Below are 18,937 nucleotides of genomic sequence, written 5' to 3'. Positions count from 1 at the left end.
GTGGCCGATTGTGGATGCAAAAAAAGAAAGGACAGGGGCGTAAAAGGCGCTGTTTAACAACAACAACCCCCCCCCCCCCCAAGTTGAGCAATAAAGACGAATGATATTCAATATCAGTAAAAATATAATTATTTGGCTTATAAGTCATAGTGTGAGTCAAACATATGTTTTCATTCTGTAAACATGACAAATATGGGTTTCCAAATTAAGCTGCACGGCGTTTTATGCAAATATATTGATCATATACTGTTCTAAATTGCAAATTTTAGGTATGAATCGGTTTTGACTCCATCCTTACACTACTTTAAAGCATAAGTTTTTATTCTTTTTTATTAATGATATATTAAAATAAAGTCTTAACTCATAATGGGTCAAAATTCGTGGGTCAAAAATATTCCGCGTTTATTAAATCATTAATAACTGTTTTACAATCAAAGTTATTCACCGTTCCTGTAGTGTATCAACGTAGCTCAGTGAGATAGGCGGAGGCTTGTAGAATATCCTTATCGGAGGAGAGGGTGTTCGAATCTTAGCCGACTTTTTAAAAAAATTCCTGTTGTTTCACGCAAAACATTCTTTTAATATTAGATTTAAAAAAAAAAATTAATACGCTCTAGATAACGATAAAAAAAAATGCGTAATGTTCATGTTCTGTACAGACAATAATAGTCGCATAATAATAGCGCTAGCACAGATATGAGACCATGATATTCATGTTTAGAAAATAAACTAATAAAACAAATAAGATAAGTACAAAGTATAAATATATATTTGTTAATTTGTCAGAGAATGATGTTTTATACTATACATGTACTAATGTACATTTTCAAATGTAAATCTCTTTTTATATGACTGTATGTATCCCATTTCAACATTCTTGGTGCGGGGGATTTGTCGGGCATTGTACGCTCTTGTCCTTTAAAATAATAATCATTTTAGGCTATATTTTACTCCTTATGAACAAGAATAGATATGGGCTATCCCATATCTAAGTTAATTGACCTTTATATTTCTTGAATTTTCACTGTGCTAAGCAGATATCTATGTTGAAATCACTGAACCTGTTAAGAAATTGGCGTATTTGCACGTAATTCTTCTTGTCCGTTGCTAATACTAGAAAACGACAACACATTTTCATTTTTTAATATTAAAGAAAAATAATCAAACAACAGTTTTGCAACGAACGTTTACGCCCGAAAAAAAAAACCACAATGTTATAATATTGCATTGATACATTTATATATCAACACACCAGTAAATCTTCCCATCCTAATTCTAACAAGACAGTGATCTATGATATTTTTTTTATAAAAACAAGGCCAGTAAAGCAGCAACCAGAAGAGCCGATAGTTTCGGTAGAACCCTCGCTCCAAAGTTTGTGTCATCTCCGTTTGTCGTCTGCGTCAATAGTTGTTCTCGCAAAATCTCGAGGTCACATGACCTAACTTTTGAGTAGAAGCTCAATGCCTCGAAAGTCCTTACATTGCCAGCGTTCCACATGACATACTCTCCCCTGGTGCCCGTCATGCATGGGTGACTTCTGAACAGCTTGACGGCCTCTTTGCACTCTTCAAGACACTGACCTAATGGTCGACAATGCATGTAAACGCCTTGGTATAGAGGGGCCATATCCGGGTGGCTTGCGTTTCCGAAGACTCTCCAATCACAGCCATCGGAGCTCTGGAACAGACTCACCATGGACGCATTTTTCCAGGAGGAACATTGGAGAGACCTTGCGTTACTGAGCGGATGAACCGTTAGAAAACCGAAGCACATCTCGTCGGAAGTTGCGTCGCCTTGAAAAGTAGTGACAGATTTGGTTGTGGACTTAAACACACATCTGGTTCGTATTTCATCTCCGGGAAATATCTGGATTGATTCCGCGTACCTATTATAATTGGTTAAGAAGGTTTTGTACAGTATAAAGTAATAAGCAATGCCAATCGCAACTTCTCAGGCCTTTTCGGCAAGCTCAGAAAAACACCTCGAATGTATTACCCAAGCGTCCATGACAACCCCCCTTTTTTTAAAACTTGATATCAAAAACAACACAATTGTCATTTTACGATCTGTTGAGATCTTAGCTATTCTTCGTTAAATTAAACTATATACACTAAAATATAACACAGAAGCGACATACAAGATTGTCTAGCCGATACTTATTTTAATGGGAAGCGACTCCATTTTGTATAAAATTCTAACATCCGGTGATGTTAATACAGTCGAGGTTTTTCCGAGCTTGCCGGAAAGGCCCGAGGAGTTACGATTGAAGCAATACACGGCAGATTTGTTAGAACAAATGTGCAACATTTTGCAAGAAAAACAGTAAAACTTTAGGACATGTAGCTTTTTAGAAAGATATACAGAAAACTTTTAGACATAACCATATAAGGCCTATTTTGACTTTATTTTCCAAAACGAATAAAAAGCAATAGTATTGACACTGTTCGTTAGATGTCTATCTTTGCTTCGTGACTTGAATTTTCTGCTATTGAAACTAACAAAGTTAGCTAATAACTAATATTAGTTTTGAAGAAAGGAAAGGTAAATTATGAAGAAAGAGATGCATTAACTAATATCTTAAAAGATACGTGAAGGTATATAACCTTTTATTATGAATCAAATTAAAGGTTGATGAGCTTGACCATTGTATACCTTACTTATACATGCATATATAGCAGGTTCAAACAAAAGCCAATTAAATATTCTAATTTGTTGCTTACTCAATAAACCGTGGTCTGTCGTAACTGTAATCGGGTTCATTGGTAAGTGTTGCGATCTTGGCCCCATTTCTGTAAAGGTCAATGTATTGTTCTCGGCCTGTAATATAATGTAATATCTATTATATTATTTATTTAATTGTGAGTTTGTTTCGTTTGCACGCTTTTAAACATAATCGTCAATAGTTTATCTGGTGAAAAGTTGATTCAGAAAGATACAGCATATATGACAGATTATATGCGCGAATCATTCAAATTCACGTCATCCATATATGTCTTGAAACCCATCTCTCTCTCTCTCTCTCTCTCTCTCTCTCTCTCTCTCTCTCTCTCTCTCTCTCTCTCTCTCTCTCTCTCTCTACTGCGCCAATCAAAGGTATTCTTCGTTCCCGAGCCTCCTCTCCCCACTAGGAAACAAGTTTTAGATTTGAATATGGAGTACAATAGTTTTATTATTATTTAAGGATTACCTAGATAATGCATGTGGTTAAAGGCCCGGGTCACATATACTGGTCCTTGTAGAATCATCCTTGTGTCGTCTGCGGTGCAAACGGAAGTGGTTTCAACGTGCTCCTTCCGGGGCGGGATTTCTAAGAATGTCTGACCAATTATCATTATTCCGGCGTCGTTTGGTCGCCTGTTTGGAGTGTAGTACAAGGTCATTCCAGAACTGTCTTTATAGTCCGATCGCCGTTCATAGTTGTTCCAGTGAAACTGCAACAGAAATTAACGGCATGCAATAACTGAAAATAATTTAAACACGTCGGACCAGTTTTTATGAATAATCATGTCATTTTTGGTTTATTCGTGGGTATACAATTTCGATAATGTGTCGGTTTTCAGTTACAGAAAGAATGACAACTCCTTTTAAATTTGTTTTCGTCGAGGATTTGCATTTGTGGAAGAAGGCTTCCTACGAATACCACGAACATTTAATCAATATGAACTCTAATGATTTCATAGCAATTCTTTTTTCATTTTGTCAAAATTTGAGTTGCTGTGGGATCATCATTATTTGTTGCACATCAGCTTTTGTGGACTTCTTTCATTTAATTTGTGATCGTTCTACAAAATATATCATTATATACACCTTTATTTGAACAATTTATAAACGCGTCATCTGATTGATCAAGATAGTCACGTGACAAGGCGACCAAAACCCCATGTCTATCAAAAAAATCATGGCTCATCTTTTTCGGAAATCTAGGGATTTTTCATTCCAAATGCACGAAAAACCGATATGAGAATATGATATAGAAAAGTATGATTAAATTAAAAATATCTTATCATTTTAATTATCTGTATATCATTTATGTCACTATATGTCACTATATTTTTTTTATCGTCGAAGCGAACTAAATGACGTTAATATGGCTGATCGGTTCCTTGATTCAAATTCCTGACTAAGAGCTTTAAAGCGACGATACTCGGACACACAACTATTTCATACAAATATACATCAATATGAATTTGAATATAAGCATTAAATGGTTATTTTTTGGATGCCATCGGTCCTCTAATACTTATGCCGTGTTGACAAATTTATAATACCGTGTTAACGCGCGGTATTCAATTTGTCTTCACAGCCTCTGTGTGTTATACATGTAGGACCAACGACATCCAAAAATAGACAGTCAGTGATTGAATAGATATGAATGAATGCATTGATAACAATGACACGTGTCTGACTTGATGCAGAGATAAATTACAGTTCACAAAAGGCACATCTTGACAAACAACTTTCTCGTTTTGCCAGTATGTGAGTACTAATGACCTTCTCTTTGCGAATAAGAAGACATAGTGTTGATATTTGACAGCTTGTTTTAATGATCAAGCTGGAGAGTTACATCCGACCAAAAGTCCGTATTACTGTCAAAAAAAAGATCGACGTAAATATTGTAAAGTATTGATACAAAACCGAAACATAATTTATAATTAAACACAGCCGAAATGTTCTTCTTTACTTACAATATTGAATTGAAAAACTTTGACAGGAGAGACCTTTCATTTAAAAAATATTTCATATGTTAAAAAATTGCATGTATTTTAAATGAAGGTAGCAAAATCATATGCATTTTCGATCAATCCCCAATTATTTCCTTAGAAAGCGTCATTGTGTTTGCAGTTGTGTATTGAAACAAAAACAATTTTCCGAAGAAAAAAAAACTAAATCGGACGAACATAGTACTGCATTCTGTGCGTTAGTCAAATAAACAAAGGGAGTGACAAACTATAATCTACATCATGATGTCTTTCCAGCTTATTAGTCCCCTACCGGTTTCACCGGAGGGGACTATAGCTTTCCTCTGCGTCCGTCAGTCCGTCTGTCCGTCCGTCTGTCCGTCCGTCCGTCCGTACGTCTGTCTGTCCCACTTCAGTTTTCCACACTTTTTTTTCTTTATGCATTTGAGGAATAATATGAAACTTGCTGAACAGCTTCAAAATGTCAAACTACAGATCAAGTTTACACTTTTGTAGCGTCTGATTGACATATTTTCGAGAAAATTAATTTTTTATATATCAATTTTTTAATGTTCGGGTTCGTTATCGGGTTCGGTGTGAGGCCAGTATGTAGTCAGTAATAATATCGTGCGTTACTTGTAACATATGTGGCAACGCACTTTGAAAAAATTACGCACTTTGAAAAAAAATTTCAAAGTGCGTTAAATTTTAGACAAAATCAACGCACTTTGAAAATTTTTGTCAAAGTGCATTAAATTTTGGACCAAGTTAACCCACTTTGAAAAAATTTTTCAAAGTGCGTCATAAAGGTACATCAACATTTTTTAGTATCGAGACACTTAACGCACTTTGAAAAAATATGTATAAATCACATATTTTGGAATTAAATTCCTAATTTGTTGATAGTATGATGATTTGTTAATGCTAATGAATCTAATTTACCTTCTTTAAAATCGGGGATAGGGGTGGGAGTGGGAGGGGGGGGGGACCAAAGATACAGGTCAATTACCTGTGCTTCATTTCATTGATTACAGGAAGGTCTCCCACCCCTCTTTTTTCCTTCCAAAACATGTTTAATTTGATATTCAGCAACTTAGAGTACATGTAAATGTAAAAATCGGAAAAAGAAATGCGCTTTGTTGTAAATTAAGTACAGTGATATTATTGGTAATCATTTTTTGGTATGTTAAAGAATCTATAAGCGTTTCAACATAGACCCTCTTTTCAAATTCTAATCAAATAAATCACTTCATTAAAAAAAAAACTCCATGTACATTGACAAACATTAAATTATCATAAATTTAAACACTGATCCTCTAACAAATCATGTTGTTTTTGATAACCATAACTAACTTATCCTTTTTTTAATCATGTTTGTCTATAAGCACATGCAATTGCAGACAGTTGAAATATGTTATACATTATCTCCATTATAAAGAAAAAAATTAAATAATTTTCGTTTCTGGCACAGCACAATGTACCAGATAATTAGTAAGTTTGCTGCATACACAAAAAGGAAAATGCAGTTGCTAAGCGATGCAGTTATTGTCAAATTTGGATAATTCAAATCTCCCTAATTGTTCTATGTAAATTGTCAAGCTGCGTAAGCTTATGAGAAAAGGAAAAACTTCTAATCTAGAAACTGTTAATCAAGTTAGCTGAGAATGCAGTGGATTCTTTCTAAAATATATCCCATTAAGCTTCACAAGGTTAAAACAATTATTTATTGTATCTAAAATTAAATATTATTTCGACTAAACCCTGAACAATTTTTTTTTCAAAGTGCGTTAGTAACGACGATATCAACGCACTTTGAAAAAAAATATTTTTTTTTTTCAAAGTGCGTTGACTTGGTCCAAAAATTAACGCACTTTGAAAAAAAATTTCAAAGTGCGTTGTAACATACCATTCCTTTTATCATTTTTAACAAACAAATAAATTCTGTAAAATAATGTCAAGCATTGTGTTGTTAATTTAATCGGCAGGGTTTTTTTTGCAATATTACAATCGGGTTCGTTGTCGGGTTGGGCTGTTTAACTGTTTGGTTTGATTCGGGGTACAGAAGACGGTAAGAAATGATATTGTGCTTAACAGTGCATTGTTTTCACAAATTTTTACCAGCGAATACAGAATAGACTTGGCGAAATTACAGGAGATGAAATAAAGAGTATTATTTTACCTATTTTGTAATTAATTTCTATATCAACTTAAAAGTTTTAATTTCCTTTGTTCTTTTATCTCTGATTAAAGCATGGCATCTCGTTTACAATAGCTCTGAAATAGTTGTGTGCTTGGAAGCTTTCATAGAATAATACAAACCGGTAGGGGACGTGTATTGCTTATGCAATACTCTCAGAATGCTTGTTATTTTTTGTTTTTGAGAACAACAGTGGGCGAATTGCCCCGACACCTACCTGCATCATGACGTATTTGAATCCATTTTGGCCGATCCTGAAGCCGACGTCCTTGTGACTACATTCTCCGTTCGCCCCCACGGCCCACGCTCCTATCACAGTCTGGCAGTCACTTAGTCCCATTCCGCACGAAGACGGAACAGTATCGGCTTTTGTCACTGTAAATAACAACAGAGATGTTAGAACCATTTCAAAAGCGGCTTGGATCCGCCTTCCCAAGTCAAGAGTTTCTGATCCGCTCCGCTTTATGTAAGGTGGAGCGGATAAGAAAGCCTTGACTTTGGATGATGGCTTTGACTTTGTGTAGCTGTCTCAAAAAGCAATGTGACGTAGGTCTGTCTTTTTCATTGCTGGCTACTCAGGAATCAACACGCTTTCAGTTTGTTTGGATTTAGAGCTATGACTCCTGGGAAATCATTAGATTTCGTTGTGGCTTAATTTTCGTGGAATTCGATGGTATTCCTCATGAACGAATTCTCATCCGCCGCGAATTCTTACATGTAAATTAGGATGTAAAGCCATATTTTCTTCTTTAGGTACATAAGAGAATACACGAAATCACGTCCCCTCGAACCTCTAAATTTTAAGCAATTTATGAAAACTGGCCCCTCGAATTTTGATGATCCCACAGTTTACGCAATCTTTGTGTTTTTCTCTTGAAAGCAGTGTCATTTTTCCTTGTTCTGGTGTAAAAATAGATAAAGCAACGTCCTACCGAAAGTCTTAAGTCTTATAAAAAGGATTCTTATTTATTCTGCATGACTCGCCACCTTAATAGATTTTTTTTTTTGCCGGGGGGGGGGGTGTAAGACATTATCTCATAATTTTTGCCGGATTTACCTGCCATGTGTAGGTCAAGACTGTGAATTTTTCACTTGAATCAACCAACTTCAAACGCGAATTGCAGAAATGTACTAGGGAAAAACTAAAATATATCACAGTACTACAAGTAAATTTAAGGACATTTAAGGACAGTTTTACTGTTATATGTTTTGACGTTTACAAAACACATCGAGAATTAGCTGAAAGGTTAATGGTCTAAAACGTGACTGTCGAGGGGAGATAACAAAATTGCGTTTATGGAAAACCATTTATAGCATGTCATTAACCACTATTCGCTCTATATAGACGCGAGATATCAAATCCACGAGGACCGCTTCTCGCGATTTGATGCGGATATTAATTTCTCGCCTTTAATAAGGAATTTACAGTACATGTCTGTACCTGACTCTCCACATCCGTACAGCAGAATATGGTGCATGACGTATTCGTTGTCAATGACCGGTTTTGTGGCTATCATCTGATAGTCGCCATCTTGGGGAAGTTCAAAGGTCATGCAAAAATAGGTCGTCTCCTGACTTGGAACTGACGTAACTGGGTATCTAATGGTGACGTTTTTCACATCTAATAAAAAAAAAATTAATTGCATGTAGTTTTGAAAGTGCATGTAGGTCAACATCACGTTGAAGAATCTGGTAAAATCATTCAATCTGTTTAAAATTGCAGACTGAATCTGTCATACTTTAAGGCATGTGCCATACTTGCATGCCATCCGACGCAGGGTATTTAATAACAGATGGTTAAAAGCTATACATGCCTTATCTAATTAATATTATTTTCTTTTACAGAACAGGTTCTACGGCTTTAGGAACGTTTAATGTTTTTGTTCATAAAGGGCATTCAGGCTTTATTAGATTTGACCACTCCGGACCATATTTGAATCAATCAATGCAGTTTTCTTAACTTACCCGGGCTGTCTATGGCGTCACATTTAAATTCTTCTTTCTGACACTGTACCCAGGTATTCTTAGACCGACAGAGGTCGCTGTCGTAAGGCTCGCATACACCTGGACAGTTGAGAACAAAAAAGTAAAATTGTCAATAACAAAAACTTTAAAACGAATCAAAGGAATATTTTTCAGATCTACATTTGAAGCAAGACTGTTCTTTGATTCAAATATTGATATAGCGTAAGTAATTAATGCAAAATTGTTATTCTTTTTTCAATATTTAAAAATTCTAATATTACGGATAGAATTTAAATTAGTTTTATTATACAACACATTTATACATATGTATGTGGACACCAACATAAACTTATTTGTCTACGTGATCGAAATAATTGAATTCTCAACAAATCAAGAACTTTTCAATCTCATTTAAAATGCCTTATGAAATATGTTTTAAAAAATAAAAAATAAAAAATACCCGGATGTGAGAATGCATTTTTGTCCGGAATCGCGTTTTCCCGCCAGATACAGTTCGGATCCCCCAGTTCTTCACCGTTGGTTCTGCCGTCTCCGTCCGAGTCTTTCCGACACAGCTCCACAGTCCATGTCTAGTGAATGATTGACAAACGCTTTTAATAGTCAATATACATTTCTAATTGTTTTTGATTGTGCATGAATAATACACATGTACGTAATAATTCAATGAATTCAATTATGTTTTATGTTTGAATATTCATATTTCCTTCGTTGTATAAAGTTTTTAAGTTTTATTTTCTCATATGAAAAAAAAAATAGGATTCAAAATGGCTAAAATCATCGATCCGTTGAAATAGAGCTGGATGGCCGCGTCCATTTTCAGATTATTTAACCTCATCAGTCGAACAGCTCTGTATAACGATATAGGTAAAACATTCAAACTTTAACGCAAAAATATTTTTCTTCACTTTATCAGTTGATAGTTTATGGTAAAAAATGTCATATTTAAAAGTTTAAGGACGATCTCATTCTTAATTTGTTGATTTTTGTCACATCCGGTATAAACTACATGTAAAACTGGTAACAGAAACGGGTTTCGTTGCGTCTTACAACAATGTTCATTGTAACAGATACGATTATTTTTTTTGGAGTTATTTTTTTTCCTGTTCGGTTTTGATATTTCGATAACGGTAAAACTTCAATGTGCATGTATTGGTTGTTTACTATTTCATATCTGTGAAAATGCAAAACACGTTTATGAATTTTTTTTCAGTATAAAAATCAAGCATATGAGACTTGTGTTATATGCAATTACACTTGCATGACGTACAAGTTATGGTTTTAAGCAAGACATAAATGTAGACATACGACATACTTAGTGTATTTTTATATCTAAATGAACGAATGTTTTCATAAGCATATTAAGCAAATAAACCTGGATAAGTTAGAAATCAGTTCATAGTAATTTCGAAATGACCGACCATACTAAGTGTTTACTCTAGAGATCAATTACAAAACGACAAGTGGACTGCCATAATTTCCTGTCCTACAAAATGACCCCTACATGTACCTATCCAAACCAATCAACGCCATCTAACAGACCACCCCTCTAGATAACTGTTTCAGATCTGACACTGTAGTGTGAACATCTCCTTAATTCAATTGAATCTTTTTTTCTAAACTAATTTACCTCTGTACATTGAGTGGCCTACGGAGATAGATTTCGGGTAAGTCGGACATTGGCCCAGGCTCGCCGCATTATGGTGAATTAGAGATTAGAAATTTATATATCAAATGACGAGTGAAAATGACTGGTTATGACATTTGAACTAAATGAGTGAAATAATCTCAGTACTCTAAGAAACTTTCTGGCTGCATCGTTTATAAATCCTGGCCCTGAGGCAATAAATGTTACTTTTGATCTCAGTCTCATTTTTATGAAAGGAATAATTATATATAGTTATATGCATGTACGGTAGTGGCAAAATGAGATTCAGATAAAAAATGAGTTCGTCGTAGTTTAATGGCCCCTGGGTCGGGAAGTTTAAAAATATCCATAACAATGCATGGTTTTATTTTAAAGAAGTATATATATACAATGCAAGAACAGACGTTATTATATAAAAGGGTCGAAGAATATATTTATGGAATTTGTGCATTGAACTATTATTAATACTGTTACTTGTACAAAAATTATCTTTACTTAACTATGTTAGATTTTTATTTTATTTTTTTGCTTAGCTGTAAAATTTATGATTACGGTTTTTTTAATCAGTTGATCATTGAGTGATCAAATATACATGTTAAGTATGATATAAGGGATTTTTTATATGGTCCCAAGACGTTCGCTACCGCAGCTTTCCCACGCTAAGAAGAGTTCGTTGGCAGTTAACACCCCGGGTTAATAAAATGAACCATTTTAAGGCATCTATTAAGGGTACATTGAACGCCAGTCAATAACAAACACCCCAAACTGCGAAGCTTGGGTTCTTTAATTTTAGTGAAAACTAATCTGGAAGAGAGAGAGAGAGAGAGAGAGAGAGAGAGAGAGAGAGAGAGAGAGAGAGAGAGAGAGAGAGAGAGAGAGAGAGAGAGAGATTACAATGCGAAGCAGATGAAGAAAATATGATCGTGGAGAAAGAAAAGAGGATAGAACGATAGAGAAAGAAAGCGAAAGAACGAATAAGGTAGTTCACAATGAAACCCGTGATTTGTCAGTACAGACCCACTTTTTGACCTAAGAATTACATAACAATACACCATATAGCAAGGTTTAGCCCTGGGTATCGGGTTTCAGTCAATTGAAGCTGGTTTACAAATGATCATTTTCATGATATTTTGAAATACTGCTCTAGTTCTTTTTTTAGCTGGTAAACAACCCGTGATTTTGGTCATACCGTTCTACACGATAGCACAATAACCGAACATTGTAACACAATTAACGGGTCGTTCTTTTTTTTTTTTTTTTTTGAGAACTCGATAGTGGCGAATTTTAGACTATTTAAATCTCCTAAGAAGTGGGGGCTCTGTAAAAAAGATAGAGGAAACTAACAGTTTTAAGGCTATGTATTTGAATTCTTTTACTAAATGCTACATGTATTACATGGACAAAATTATTCTCTTTTGAGAAGTGGACAGGCATAGCCTACATCCACTTCTCTTCGCAAGCCCTCATATTTTGATCTGGAAAACGTGTAAATGTCGGAACCGGAGACGGTCTACGCTTCGACCCATGTTTCGACTCCAGTTTCCCTGAATTTTCGTAACAGACCTGCTATTTTTACATTTTAAACATTATTGCATCCATGTATTACAAAAAAAATCAACACTAACCCGCTGTCAAATCATTTTCCCAACTTCTACATCCCGGGTTTAAATTTTGTGTATCACATTGTTTATCTAGGTCAGCACAGAATAAATGTTTGTGTTTCGGATAAAATTGGAAACATAATAAAGACAGTAATGTAGAAAACGTTTACTGAATCAACTTAATCTAACAATGTACAAACAAATACGGAGTCACAAAATTACAATGTTGTATTTTGTTGTATTTCTTCCCTTTTTAATAATCTCTTTTGGTGACAAATTTGCTCTACATCTGTTTTTAAACATTAAAACGAACATTGATTAATATAGCAAGCAACAAATATTAAAATAAAGAGTTTTTTTGTTTTTATGTGCCACAGTTACTTATTCAGTCGTATGTATTTTGTCTTAAATTGTAAACCCACTATTTAAACCTCTTTAAATTATAAGAAAAATACCTTTAATCTGAAGTCTACAATCGGAACAATATTTTCCGGTTTTTTCTACTATAATTTTTCTACTTTTTAAACACCTATAGCGAGAGGTCTCATAATTTAAACCCGGAATGTAGAAGTTGAGAAAATGGGTTGACAGCGGGTTAGTGTTGATTTGTTTGTGACATATACATGCATTAATGTTTAAAATGTAGAAATGATAGGTCTGTTACGAAAACTCATGGAAACTGGACTCAAAACATGGGTCGAAGCGTAGACCGTCTTCGGTTCCGACATTTTCACGTTTTCCAGAATCAAAATATGAGGGCTTGCGAAGAGAAGTGGATGTAGGCTAAGCCTGTCTACTTCTCAAAAGAGAATAGGACAAAATTAAAACTATCAATTTTAAGGCCAAGCATTTGGATTTTTTTTACTGTATGTTAGTAAGTGGACAAAAATGTCTTACGTTAAAGTTAAAGGCAGATTTGATGGTTAACTTGTTAACTATTCATCTTCCTTGAGAGTGCTTTATGGTCGTGATTGTTTTTAGACTGTATTAATCTCTTTTTTGAAAAGAGTTCTGTACAAAAATATAAAAGTCCAAATTTTTACGCTTTAAAAATATTTCTTGTTTTTTTTTTCCTTTACCTCATGATAATTACGATAATTTATGGCAAAATACGTCATATTTAAAATCAATGGGTAATTGTTTGTCCATCCAACCTCCTTAAAACAGGATTACAAAGTTAAAAAAAAAAGATACAGTCCTCACAAATCTGTGTCATGTAAACAAGGCTCGTGCCCTGTTTTTTTGTTTACATATGTTCAATATACCGATAAAAATTAAAAAAAAAAAAATTAAAATCAAATTTAGAACTTTCTCGCATTCAACACATTGTTCAATTCGCCGTATCTGTATGCCTGAGGGATATTTTTTTTTTTTTAGATTTCTTTTTCAAAGCTATTGATACAGGCAATAAAATGTTTGACAGTTCTATACATGCTTATTGTTGTAAATACCGCACACACATCAACACATTTGTTTCAAATATTTCAAAATTCATTCCAATGTGTCATTTCATTTATCAGCAACTGCGTACATGTCCAAATAGTCTTTAGTTAAAAGACCATATATTCATTACTGGAAAGAAATGTCTGAATAGCCTTTATGTAAAAGTCAATTTTTTTACTGAAAAAAATATCCCAATGCATTAGCTGATATTTTGTTTAACAATTATCAACATTAAGAAGTTATCTTACCTTTCCCGCAGCGTCAAAATCCCGTCCGAATGGGTTCCTGGACCCTCCACCTAACTCGTTCTCGTGACCCACCCCGTGCCACAGGTAGTTGGGTTTACAGGGGTGGGGCACCGAGTCTCCATTTGGGATCTTGTGCTGGAAGGATTTGAATCCCAGCGTAACCGCGAAGAGCAGGCAAAAGCAGAAACACGCCCTATAGAGAACATCATACATTTATCAATAAGAAATGGACTTCATCAAACGTGAACAAAATTGATGTATACTAATATATTGTATCTTAGTATGGATGCAAAAGTTCCTAATCTCACAGTCACGTGTTTAATTTTCACCTCTTTATTTTATAATTTTTTTATAAAAAAAAAAGGGGGGGGGGTTAGCTAGGTTATGTTGAAATAATAAAAGGTATTAATTTAGCTTGAAACACGGCATTTCTTTCTAGATCTTGGACATTGACATATTCCTTGCCAATGTATTGACATGTACATTTTATTTTTTGGCGGTCAAACCTAACACCCATGACCTTATGCAGGAACCACACATATTCCGATTTCTAAGGTCAGCAATTCATGCACTTCTATCAATAGAAATTAAATCTTACTTGCCAAATAATCGGTGCAAATAATTGACTAGGAAGAAAAAAATAAGAAACTCTTCGATGTCGCACAATTCTTTTAAAAAATCTACAGTCATATTGATAAAAAAGATGAATATGTAGTATACCAAGAATACATGTACACATAATTCAAGGAACATCTCTTGTAACTGTCAAAGTTTAGACGAAAAAAGAACGAGAGCAACCATTCTTACCTTGTAAGCATTCCAAACAAATTTTTAAAAGTGCCTTTGCACCGGTTTTTAATCAGTTTATATAGGGGGTCCAAAGAAATGACAGGGTTTGAAAATCATCAGGTGGAACTTTGTAAACAAAGCTGCTCACTCCTTTTGGTCGTGCAATCTTTGCTTTCAAGGAGTCAGTGTAATTCTAAAATTTCAACAATATTGTAAAGAAATATCATGAATAAATCAAACTTACGCAACGTACTTATTATTCACCCTAGGGCTTGTTTATGCGTTTTAAAAAATATCTGATTTGGTTTTACCCTATTCGTTTTTTGACGGTTTTGATTTCGGGGATTTTTTTGTGTGCCTGTGTGTGTGTAGTTTTTTTCTTTCCTTTTTTATGGATCTAAATTGATATTGTAATGTAATATTTATTTTCCGAAGTTTTTACGATTGTTGTCAATTCTGCTCTTGCCTCAGAATCAATATCTAATGCTAATCAATGCATCATGGTATCTTGCTTCCAACCTGAATTTATTTACTTGCCTCTCAAAATATTCATAGCACCATAACATCAGATGAAGTAGTGTCCTTTCAATCTTAATGACGACTTTCAATCTTAACGGTAAAATATATTCTTCACTATTTGATGTTTCTAAGGTTAGAGTCAAAATGAATTGAAACGGAAAACGTCACTTTTTGAATCAACATAAAGAACTAACTCAAACAGGGTATGAGAACCCCCACCCCACCCAAATCCTGCAAAATAATAAAAAAAAAATCCTCGGACCACCCCATTCGAACAATTAATTTTTTTGGTTGGGGAATGGATGATTCCGATGTGCATGGTTTTGTGTGTTTTATAATAAATGATTTTGTAGCTCCAAGTCTGTATCTTCCGGTCTAAAAAAAACAAACTGGGGAAAGATCTGAACGAATAACCCATACAGCCAGTAAGTCTGTAACTCTTCGGTCTATTAAACCGAATTTTCCATTAAAACGAGCGTTTACACGCCCAATTGAATGGGAGGGCATTCGGGTGGGTTTAATTTTTGGGACGCTGTTGTAATTGCCACGTGAGTGTGACAGCAGAGATCTTGTGATTGAATTGAATGGAATTGAATTACGCAACAATTGAGCGAACGCGGAGCTACCGTGAGACTCTGTTTGCTTTGTACTTTCTAATAAAGTTATAAAGATGAACAATTCTCGTAAATCAAAAGAAGATCAATTATGGGGACGGTATGTGTTCAACATATACATAATTATATTAGCGGGTTTAGAGGGGCCCCTCCCCCCTTTTTTTATTTTATTTTTTATTTTTATTTTTATTTTTATTAACATTTTTAAAAAATCTAAAAACTATTTTTAAATATTATGTTTACCTTCGATAGTGTATCCTAAATTCATGCTTCAAATGATCAATGTTTAAATAAGACTTGATTAATTTGTAACTGGTACAAATCACAGTCTTACTAAAATATCACATAGTTAGATAGAAAGAAACTTCGAAAATTAGAGCCTCTAGAATGAAAAATAAACTTTTTCGATTCAAAATTACTTTTAAAAAAGTATTTAATGGATCCAAATATATAAATGACTGACAATTGCAACTAGTTAGATCCTATTTTATTGTAATATTAAAAGGAAAACTCAAGATAGTCAATATATAATGAGAGAGAGAGAGAGAGAGCGAGAGAGAGAGAGAGCGAGAGAGAGAGAGAGAGAGAGAGAGAGAGAGAGAGAGAGAGAGAGAGAGAGAGAGAGAGAGAGAGCTTGGGCTTGCCTTTTATGTCGTTGGGAATTTCCAGTTAGTACACCAAACATACCTGGCACCGAACGATCGTTTTGTGCAAACATTTAGTTTGTTTTCAGTCGTACTTAACTACATGTAGGTCCACACACATAATTGTATGAGAGTACATTGTGTGTCATTGTGTGTACATCACTGACTTACAAACGTACTAATTATATAATTATAGTGAGGTGTTATATTCATGTATTATGCATAAATAGTAGTCAAAATTTGATACGTAATAGTTCACGAGCCGGGTAGTGAATTCTTTTTCTGTTACTTTTTTAATCAGATGTAAATAGAGTGGAACGAAACATATATCACCAAATGCATGCGGTCAATAACATTGAACTCAAATGGCAATACATTGCAATATAAACTGTTCATTTGCGGGAAGAAAGAAGGGGAGGGGGTCCAAATGTTAATTTAATCGTTTTACGGGATAGAAGGGCCCGGGGTATATTTTCAGCAGGGACGTAGTACTAGACCCCCCCCCCCCCCAACCACCACCCTCCCCACTTTTGTCGCAGCAAACCATTTTCTTTAAAAAACTGAATTAACATGAACTTGCCCCCCCCCCCCCCTCTCCCACGTGGCTGTTCAGAACCTCAACTACATAAATTAATTACTTTTGGATTTTCCGGGATGGAGGAGAGACTGAATCCCTTTTAAATCTAAACATGCCGGTTTGTTTGTTTTCTTCTTGTTTTTCCTTTTTTTAAAAAAAAAAAACATCTGTGATAACTTTTCGCACTTTTCATCAAGTAGAGTTAAATGGCGGATATTGGGGGATGTGACGTAACTGTAAAGTACAGCGCTACCCTTATTTATCGGAACTATGAGGTCTTCATTCAGCTTTATGACATCAGTACCGTAATCTGCTTCTAATACTTCCGGTTTGCACATGATTTATGACGAATATATATTCAGTGTGTGTGTGTGTGTGTTATTGGAAAACAATGCAATATACAACAGTTCACTAAACATCATGTGTTTGACAATGATATTTTTAGGCATATAATGCATTATCATAGTTAGTTTAAACAATTTTCCTCACGTACCAAAAAAAAAAAGAAAGAAAAAGATAAATATTCATAGCCTACCTGTTTTTTAAAGGTCAATTAATTTACATTTACGGAAATGTTTGCACATATTTTACAATCACATCGTGTTCCTGCATATTTCTTAGAGATGTTAAATGTCTATGATATATATATCAGTCCATGCCTAAATTTCTTGACTTATTTCATGATGAATAATACATCTCCATTAATTATTGGCTGACCGATAAATGATATCCATGATAATTTGGTTTTATTTCAACGCGATATAATAGCTGATCTTTTTTAGTTTTTTTTTTTTTTTAGTTTCACAAATTTCATGCAATATTATCTACCATTAAAACTTAAAGATGAACATAGTTAAACAATACCTGTACATCAATTGATTGCCCTGATGTCGTGTTTCCTTATTCAATATGAGCCAATAAAAGTCAATCAACAACCTTCACTTTAATTTTGCGTGTTATATATATGTGTGTGTGTTTACTGGCACAAAATTTACATCTATTCAAAAGATGATATCTGGGCCCTTATAAAAACTCCAAAATATCGGGTTCGATAATCTTGTATCGGTCAATAAAAGTTAGCAAATTAAACGTGTATGAGAAGATAATAGTTTTGAGGTTTTTCTTGTTTTCATAGGGGGGGGGTAATAGAAAACAAATAACACAACATAGTTATTTTGGCGAACGGGTTTACAAATGTAAGTTCAAAATAAAGGACACCGTGTGTCTGCCAACACCAAAAAATATTAATTGAATATTAATATTTGAAGTTGAATATATAGTTATATATATTGGGTTCGATAATCTAGTATCGGTCAATAAAAGATCGCAAAGTAGACATATATGAGAAGATCACTATTTCGATAATATTTTTGAGGGTTTTCTTGTTTTTTAAGGGGGGTGCATACTAGAAAAGAAATCACATAACATAGTTATTTTGGCGAACGGGTTTACAAATGCAGGTTGAGTATACAGGACACCGTGTGTCTGCCAAACCAAATCCGAGTTAAATATTAATTGGGCACATAGCACACCCGTGTCACATGAGTGTGAGAAACTTCTCTCTGCATTGTTCGAACACCGAGGAATCTTCTGATAGATTTTTTTAAAAGTTGAGGAATACAGTACATATAAATGGGAGCACCCTAAAGAATTTGCTTGCGAAATGTTCATTTTGACTGCGGACGACGCCGGAACACAGCGATATTGTTCATGTATTTGTACGCGGGTAATACGACGACCTGATATTGTAATGTTGATATACCTTCTCTTTACATATAGAATGAAAGAATCGAAACGATATTATTAAGCGTAGAACTTAAGTTTTGGATGGAAGCCCGCAATTTTTTTTTAGGGGGGGGGGGGGGGTAAAAGAATTCTTTATTTAAAAAACAGACATTGAATATGCGTATTTCTCATGTTTGAGAAAAACATATCTCAAACTTTTTGATAGAATCCGAAATCTTAATTGAGATTTTAGATGAATATATTTTT

The 18,937-nt window shown here is 34.4% G+C and overlaps 1 protein-coding gene across 2 annotated transcripts; it reads right to left on the bottom strand.

The window, feature by feature from the left end:
* Positions 1-1,127: 1,127 nt before the first annotated feature.
* LOC128171044 (tyramine beta-hydroxylase-like) lies at positions 1,128-16,501 on the bottom strand. Of its 2 annotated transcripts, none has more exons than XM_052836801.1 (9): positions 16,369-16,501; positions 13,803-13,995; positions 9,305-9,434; positions 8,845-8,943; positions 8,321-8,500; positions 7,097-7,254; positions 3,191-3,434; positions 2,724-2,820; positions 1,128-1,888 (listed from the first exon to the last, which is right to left on the bottom strand). In XM_052836801.1, the coding sequence occupies exons 1-9, from the start codon at positions 16,440-16,442 to the stop codon at positions 1,306-1,308; spliced, it is 1,758 nt and encodes a 585-aa protein (XP_052692761.1). In that variant the 5' UTR covers positions 16,443-16,501; the 3' UTR covers positions 1,128-1,305. The 2 variants fall into 2 exon arrangements, with proteins under 2 accessions (XP_052692761.1, XP_052692762.1); XM_052836802.1 differs by lacking the exon at positions 16,369-16,501 and adding an exon at positions 14,610-14,763.
* Positions 16,502-18,937: the final 2,436 nt, after the last annotated feature.

Source organism: Crassostrea angulata, chromosome 2 (genome assembly GCF_025612915.1).
Source record: "Crassostrea angulata isolate pt1a10 chromosome 2, ASM2561291v2, whole genome shotgun sequence".
Lineage (NCBI taxonomy): Eukaryota > Metazoa > Mollusca > Bivalvia > Ostreida > Ostreidae > Magallana > Magallana angulata.
The sequence above is the reverse complement of the archived record's forward strand: the minus strand, read 5'-3'. Positions and strand labels throughout refer to the sequence as shown.